At 38.1% G+C, this 8,614-nt stretch overlaps 1 protein-coding gene across 2 annotated transcripts; it reads left to right on the forward strand.

Moving 5' to 3' along the window:
* Positions 1-1,428: 1,428 nt before the first annotated feature.
* Positions 1,429-7,046, forward strand: LOC144186758 (chemokine-like protein TAFA-5). 2 transcript variants are annotated; one of them, XM_077710572.1, is made up of 4 exons: positions 1,429-1,705; positions 4,894-5,043; positions 5,765-5,892; positions 6,868-7,046. In XM_077710572.1, the coding sequence occupies exons 1-4, from the start codon at positions 1,564-1,566 to the stop codon at positions 6,874-6,876; spliced, it is 429 nt and encodes a 142-aa protein (XP_077566698.1). In that variant the 5' UTR covers positions 1,429-1,563; the 3' UTR covers positions 6,877-7,046. The 2 variants fall into 2 exon arrangements, with proteins under 2 accessions (XP_077566698.1, XP_077566699.1); XM_077710573.1 differs by having other exon boundaries at positions 1,429-1,654.
* The last annotated feature ends 1,568 nt before the right edge of the window (positions 7,047-8,614 follow it).

The following is an 8,614-nucleotide window of genomic DNA, read 5'->3' on the forward strand; positions in this document are numbered from 1 at the left end:
TGACTTAATGTGAAAGGTGGAAAACCACCTGATAAACACATAAGCAGTATACATCAGGAAAAACTGCAGTGGTTACAACATTTACTAGTCTAAAGTGACCAATTGCTCTATGGCTGAATGGACCTTTCCGTAATTGTTATATAGCAATATCTCTCTGAATTTTGAAGAACACTTGCATATCAAGTGTCACCATTCAGCTTCACTTCACCCTAATGCACACTGACGTGGGCGTTCCCTAACATGCCAGTTAGGAGACTGCACATAAGGAACAGGCTAAAAGTATCCTATGGAAAGTTTAAATAATTGATTCCTTTATGTGAAGCCATGAGTAATTAGAGCAGAATGGAGAAAGTGTCACAACAAAAACAGAGATTACAAAAGTAATATAAAAAGTCCTTTAACCCTCAGAACTGTGAGGGAGACCGGTTAACCAATTTCCACCGTTCCACTACAATTGGATGTCAAATGGGGGTCCCATAAAATGTTCCTGATGCCACAATTGGCCAATGCACTGCAAGTTTGAGACTCGTGTCCAATATGTCAGTAATAATAAAGAGGGGTTAAGCATATGTGTGCATGAAAGGGCCAATTTAAAGTTCTAGCCCTAAATGTATTATTTAAAAAAATACTGTATTGGCCCGAATATAAGACGACCCCTTTCTTTTTCAAGACTCAAGTTTGAAAAAAAAAAACATCTTTTGAACACCAAATTCTTGAAACAAACGAGTATAACAATATATTATAATAGACCTGTGCTACTTGTGTATATCTCATCATTTCTATGCTGTTTTCTGGTGTTTTGTCCTGTATAGTCTTCAACCTGCACAAAGGACTAAATATGGAAAATAGCCTCTGGCTATAATCTTACATATTTACATAAACATGTTCATTAACATGAACATGTTTATGTTGATAATATGTATTGTCCCTTGAATTAACAAATCAAACTGCGTAGCTCTTTTTGGAATACTGAGATAGCAAAAAAATATTTCCATCAGCGAACAGAATATCATTTACATATATATACATATATATCATACACATCATGTATTTCTACTTATTTTTAGACAATTGGTTACCTAATTCCTTTGTACAGTATGAAGTCGTTCTTCCTCTGGCCAAGTTGCACCCTCCCATTCCTGTGCATGCATGCGCACTACTGTGGTACCCAAAAGGAGAAAAACAGAGAGAGAGAGTGAGAGAGAGGGAATGAGAGAAAGGCTGCTGCTGCTCCATTTTCTCACTCAAAAAGCTCAGGCGTCTTACTCACCTCTACCCACTCGCTCATCCTGCGCTGACCGGTCTTGGGTCCACCGGAAAAATGCCCGTGGCGGGACTTCGGACTGGTTTTTGTTCCTCTGGGATTTGGGGGGAAAATGTCTAGGAAAAATAAAAGTTGACACGTTTTTGTGCGTGGGTTAGGGTTAACTTTTAAAAAAGTGGACTTAGAGTGTGGCATGCCGGTCACACATACCTCCAACGGAGCGGACCTGGCGTCCAGTTGGTAAGCCGCACTGTGGATTTCGGACGCCGGTGTCCTTTCTCCTCCGACCCCGGGCCTCCATGCAGCTCTACCGGCTCCTGTTACCTCTGAGTGCCGCGGGGGTCTGCTGGTTCCTCCTTTGCGCGCTCCACGGCCACGGCATCCGCCAAGGTACGGCGAGCTCACGGGCACATGCACGCGCACACGGCAGGGAGTCAACAGGTACCGCACAATTCTGAATTTGACTCACTTTACAAAACAACTCTTCACCTCACTTTATGGAAAAACTCTTCACATGGACGTACAAGTTTGATTCAATCGACCACGCAAGTAAATGTGCTTTAGCATTTTTAAGTTCTTCATTTTTTAGAAAACTGGGTTATTAATGGTAGGAAAAAATAAGTTATTTTAATAAATCCACTTTAGATTGTTATTCATTCTCTCTCACCTTCACTTTCTAGTCCCTGCAGTTTACTAACTCACACAACCAAATACACACTGGGGGTACTGGAGCCTATCCCAGCTAACTGAGTGTTCAACTGGCCTACCAGTACCCAGAGAAAACCCATGCAAGCCCGGGCAGACCATGCAAAGGGTGAAGGCCCATCTAAGCTCAAATGCTTGACCCCAGAACTGTGAGGCCAACGTCCTAACTCTTTGGCCAATGGGCCAACTTGAACTATTAGACGTGACCTTTTTCAAAAGTAGTTGTCAATCAATTGTTCGCTTTCATGTAATAGCAATAATATTTTTGTGGCCCAGAAAAAAAAGGGAGTTTGACACAAATGTTAGAAAGTATTGACAATTACAGTAGATTCATAGTGTGTCTGTTGTTAAGTGCAATGTGTGTCTAAAAGCACTTCATTGGATCATACGGTCAACTTCATGTTTCCAGCGGTCTTTATGAGTAAGTGCATTCAAGTATTGATCAGACTCTTGAACTCTGCCTGGCAACAAGTGAGCACTAGAAGGGAAACAATGTCAACAACAACTTACATACAAGATAGTACGTCCGTAAATGTAGTTAAATCATAATGTAGTTACTTCAAGATTTAATACAGATTTGCCCATCAATTGCCTTTTACAAGATCAGAACTTGCAAAATTGTCACTTTTCCAGCATGAAGAAAAAAATAAAATATTCTTCCCCACAAAAAACGATTTATATATTTTCTAAAGAAAACTCATTTATCTTTATCTGAATCTATCTTTTTGAACAGATTTTACATTTGAAAAGTTAAAGGGGAACCTTTACCCCAGTCCGCAAAAATCTTGTTTATTAAATTGAAAACTCTCACTGTGTAGAGTTTGCATGTCCTAGCCTGGCTTGCGTGGTTTCACTCTGGGTACACATGCCAAAAACATGCATGGTAAATTGCCCTTAGGTATGAGTGTGAGCCTGAATTTTCATTTATACAAGGTGTTGAGTTACACTCTGAAATATAACAACATGACATTAAATATTTGATAATGACAATAATGCGTTTTGTCAAATTACATTATTTGACAATGAGAAGACAAAAGCGTAATCCTGCTATAATTCCTGCAAAATTAAGATTAGAAATAATAAACAAATCTCAAGTCTTTTTTCGTACGAAAATCGCATTGGCCTTCGTACATCAACCAATAAAACTTGACTTGTGCGTTAAAACTCAACTTAAAAAATACACTAAAAAAGCGATTATTCTGCAGTTTTTTTCCCAAATCAACTGCAAACATGACATAAAGCTCTCACATGGGAAAGTACGAGCCCTTTTGCTCGATTACCTGCTGTAAAACGCTTTACTGTTGACCCTGACGCCAGCATGGCAACTACATGTTCAATGTATCCTTGAATGAATGGCTGCCACGCATGTGTGTGTGTGTACAAGCAGAACACCAGCAGTAGCCATCGTCGTCTTACTATTTAATGAGCGCTCTGAAATATGAACGAGCCACACGCTGTCACCTGCGACCGATCCTCTTTGTTTCCTGCTAGAGACCGCGAAACGCTGCAGGTCAGAAAATGACACCCCAGCTGAATTATTGCACGACAACCCTCGTGCTTTACGATGCTGTCGTTGTAATGAATTATAAAACACCCCCAAAAAGATCACATTTCGACTAACAAAAGCGTCACAGTGAGGTTCGCCTCAAACATTCAGCCTGGTTGTTTTAAATACGAGTTTTGGGGTTTGAAATATGCTTTTAGGCTCGTATTAAGGATTTGAATGAGTTATAAGTAAGGTCAGGGGATTAAAGTAGGTTTCAAGTTCATAGGTTAGGGTTTCAAATGATAGTTTCTTTAGTTTTTTATTAAAGATAGAGTTTCTGATTGGGGTTCAGGTCTTTCATAAAATAGATATGAAGGTAAAATAAGGTATCAAGTGAAGTTCACGGTTTAAGGCCACAGTTAATGTCACATAAGGTTTTTCAAGTTTCAAATAAAGACTTCTTTTACTTCTTAGTTGAAATACTATGGTTAGGGCTTTGTGCTAGAATAAGTGTTATAAACAAAGACTTTACAGCTAAAGTGTAAAAAAATAAATAAATAAACTGTTTGTAATGACATGAGATCCAATCATGTTGATTGAAGGCTTCTTAATACTTTGCAGAATATACAAGTATACTAATCTAGGGCTAGAAATCATTAATCAAGGATTAACATTGTATTTATTTTCAAAAACTGCAAGCACTCACGTAACATCTATGACCAGTTGTTCTTATATGTTCTTATATACAGCAAGACTGTGCTCACCTGAAGCTGTCAAAGTGTTTGCAACCTTAAAATAAATGCCAAATTTAGTAGTGCTTTGACATTAGATAAGCAAAGGACAATTTGTCTTTCTGCTTGAAAAATACGCAGGCAGGAATGTTGCACTTTAATTGTTATTTGTACCAAGATAATCCCTATTTTGCTAGGATACCATACTAAAGGTGATATTTGTGAAGATTTATTTTGTTTTTTACATTTTCTGAAGTTTTTTTTATTAAATACTGGCTCATCAATAGGGTTAGTTTGCTTCCTATGGACCAACCAAATCATAATTGTACTGTTATGAAGATGGCGTCTTTGTATGGAATTGCAATCCAAATATTTCCATCATTGGGTGTGTATTAAATTTGTCTTATGCCAAAAAAAATCCCAATCTGAAGGACTTTCAAGTCATCATGCTTTGGTTTTGTTTTCACATACGCGTTAGGGTTTTAAACCACTATTAACATTCTATATTGGCAGTGTTTAAAATCAATGTTCACAGATAAAAAATGTTAATGGATGGTCAAAATGTAAAAACAGATCACTTTTAGAGTAATTTTGCTATGTCTGTGAATGCAAATTGTACCAAATAAGCTAGAATTTCAGTCCAGTTTTTTTGCCAACATGAGAAATAGTCCAAAATTATAATTGGTATTTTGTATATACGTGTCGAGGTCACCTGTGGACGGGTAACTGCGAAATCGTCACACTGGAGCATTACGGCAGCCGGCCCAGACGAAACGTCGCCCGCCAGACGGCTCGTTGTGCCTGCGTCGAGGGCCAGACGGCCGGCACCACCCGAGGACGCCCAGCCTGTGTTCGCGGTGAGACACTAGCACCCCCGTGTACCCACACAAAATAAAACTTGGAGATTTATGAGTTTGTCAAGTTGGCTAGCTTGTACAGATCGGGACATTGAAATGTTTGGGCCCAAGCGGCAGTGTATGAAAGCCATTAGTGTCACCCATGAGATGATTTTCAAGAGCTATGTATATGTCACGTGACATGGCGGAATATTCTTGTTGGTCATGTGAAGGGCAGGATGAGAAATGGTGGTAAATACAAACATATATGACCTTTTCCACAAAGCTACTTTGGTATTTATGTCACTAGAGATTTACTCGGCTAAAGTACAGCAACACAAATATATTAAGAAAGCATTTTTACTTTTGTAGGTGCACTCATCTCTGGAAAATTGGCCATGAACATCTACTAGTGTTTTAATACTTTTATTTTACACAAGCAAAGAGGCTCAGCTTCGAAATAGTAATATCTATAGATTATTTTTTTCTCCTATTCTCTTTCTTTCAATATTTTTGTCACTTTTCATCGATATTTTGGTGCAAATGTCCGCTTTTAAAGCCTCTTTTGTTCCCAAATTTGTATTCTAGTTTTATTTAAATGGCATTTTTGCTGTGACTACCACAAAATGAGCATTTAGACACAGGAAAAACTACCCATCTTGCGTACATTTAGATTTTGGTCATAGTAATCCTCAGCAGAAATAATAATGTCAATGATTGGTCTCCCTTTCTGCCCCCTCAGCGGACATCATACTGAATCGTCAATGGTGTGAGATGAGTCCGTGTTTGGATGACGAGGGATGTGACCTGCTTGTCAACCAGTCAGGATGGACTTGCACGCAACCGGGGGGACGAGTCAAGACCACCACGGTAAAACCACTTCAACTTTAGTTTCCCAAATGAAAGCCATCAAAGTCCATATTTATTCACTAAGTGACACAGAGTCGTAAAGGTGTCTGTCCTAGGTTTGGCAGAGTTTTGCAATATGTTGATTTGTATTAAGCAATTTATTTTATTTCACCTTTATGAAATAAAAGTATAATTTACAATAAAGTCCACTGGGCTCTGTTATAGGTTTGCTTGTTGATTTTATCATCATGTTATTATTATTTAAAGTCATAAAATCACCAAGTCCAGTGCATGAATGCAATTTCTATTCTTTATTTACCTTGACTTTCTATGATATTTTCAGACTATAAGGAATCTTCAAACCCCTTAAGTTTCCCCCAAAATTGACGGTGAATACTCATCGTACAAATTTAACTTTTATCAAATGGCTAAAATTAAAGTATACAGTTACAAATACACAGAACATTTATCTATTAATACAAATAAGAATTATGGTAAAGCTGTAGAACTAGTTTAGGTAGTGTTTCATAAACATGCACTTGTTAAAGCAAAAGAATAAATAAAAACTCAATAAAATAACTATGCTAAAAAATCAATTTAAAAAAAAGATGAGCAGTGCACTGATGCACTCACGCACTTTAAAATCTGAATATAAAGTATACATCATGGTTGGTGTCCGTCAGGGAAATATGATCGTTCATTTTGTCTTCATAAAAGATAAAATTGATGAGCATAAAGTTGCTAGCAAAGTAGCAAAGAAAAAAAAAGCCATAAAAACAAATCATGCCTTTATTTTGACCCTCATCTTAATAAAAAGTTGGGTGTATTTATTAATTACTATCTTTCATTTTAAACTGTCTACACAAATCAGAGCTATATGATGAACAGGAGATCCCTCAAAAGACTACAATAGATTCCATTCATCTTCATTTTTATGGGTAACAGGCACATTTTGAATTTGTTTTTAATGACCTATCGATTGGTCATGTCTGGCAGGTCTCCTGACAGAGGTGATGGGACCCAAGACTCCCATCATGCATCTCTAGAACTGAGCCAAAACATTGAAAACCACACAAACCGGCGAAAGCAAGTTGTCTTACTGGACCTTACGATACTTTTCTGGAGATTTTTTTTTTGACAACGACTCCAGAAGACCACTGAACACCTGCGCCAATACTTTCACTCCCTTCCAATCAAAAGAGATCTTGCCATCATCCCTTACGATACTTTTCTGGAGATTTTTTTTTTGACAACGACTCCAGAAGACCACTGAACACCTGCGCCAATACTTTCAATACTCCCTTCCAATCAAAAGAGATCTTGCCATCATCCCTTATCAAATGATGGCATGTCAACAGTCTCAATATGGCCAAGCACGACCGGACTTCACAAGAGAACAAGAACGGATTCAATTCTTTCCTATTTCGAACCACAATAAGTATGTTTTTATACGGTCCTGCAAACAGACCTTTGCGTGGGATCACAAACATTGTGAATTAATCATCCTTCAATAACCGAGTCACTGCGATGCAGGAAAAACACCAAGGGATAATTATAAACCTTGATCACATCTTTCAGCCAACCACCATGTACTAACTATAAAAGATCTCTCTTCATGGTGAGAATAGAATTTAGAGACCCGTCCCACTACCTGACCGCCATGACTGTGCCTAAAAAGGGATCAAACTATTTTAAATGACGCATTCCTGTATCGAACTCAACATTGATTCACGTATTTGTAAATTACATCCACAAGAAATGTCCAAGGAGTTGAATATTGTTTGGGCTGCGTCTCAATTGCAGGCCCACTGAAGTCCCCATAAACCAGCGTTGGACTAAAAGGACACTTTTTGTTCTGGCCACGATTCAAAAGACAAAGCGATGTTATTCCCAGCTTTGCGCAGTGTGGTCTGACAAATTTAAAAACACGAGGCGTGACGGACTTTCACTCAAATCTATTTGGAGTCCATTTTTACACAAGACAGCAATCTGGCAATATAAAGTCATGATAAAGATGCAGTGACATTGTATCTGGAACATAAGTGAATAAATAACAGTCATGCCAACACCATTATTGATTATTATTACACATGCGTCATGTGGACGATGACTCTGCAGCCCAAACGTGTAGAGTAATGCTTTTTTTTACTGTTTACAGAAAAAGATAATGCAGTAAACGCAGTAAGAATGGAGATGAAAATGGATCTGCCATGAAAAATGCAGCAGTTAGCTTTGAAAGAGCTTGAGAATGCAGTGTGTAGTATTAACATGATAAGATGCAGAATATATACACAAATGTGCACTTCATCAAAGACATACCGGCAGCAGAAAACACTTTTCCATTAGGCGGAAAGATGCTGCATTCTATGTACGGTATGAATGTGTGTGTGTGTGTGTGTGTGTGTGTGTGTGTGTGTGTGTGTGTGTGTGTGGTGTGTGTGTGTGTGAGAATAAACAAACATGCATCATATCCTGCAGACACGGCAGAGCTTCAACTCAATTATTCAAAAGGGAATTTCCTCCACTAACATGCACACATAATTAAAATTACTACCATAAAAAGTAAGGCATTATGCCGGTTGAAACAAGAGAGCCATAAATCCCCTCAAAAGCTGTGCAATTTAAAACAAGAATATGTAAAAGACTCCAACGTTGTGTAGGCTAAAGACAGACTACTTAAAAACTAAACAAACAAACAAAAGTAGATGTCTAAACTGTTTGAATGGGAGGAGCGAATGAAGGA

This window comes from Stigmatopora nigra, chromosome 2 (assembly GCF_051989575.1).
Source record: "Stigmatopora nigra isolate UIUO_SnigA chromosome 2, RoL_Snig_1.1, whole genome shotgun sequence".
NCBI classification, from domain to species: Eukaryota; Metazoa; Chordata; class Actinopteri; order Syngnathiformes; family Syngnathidae; genus Stigmatopora; species Stigmatopora nigra.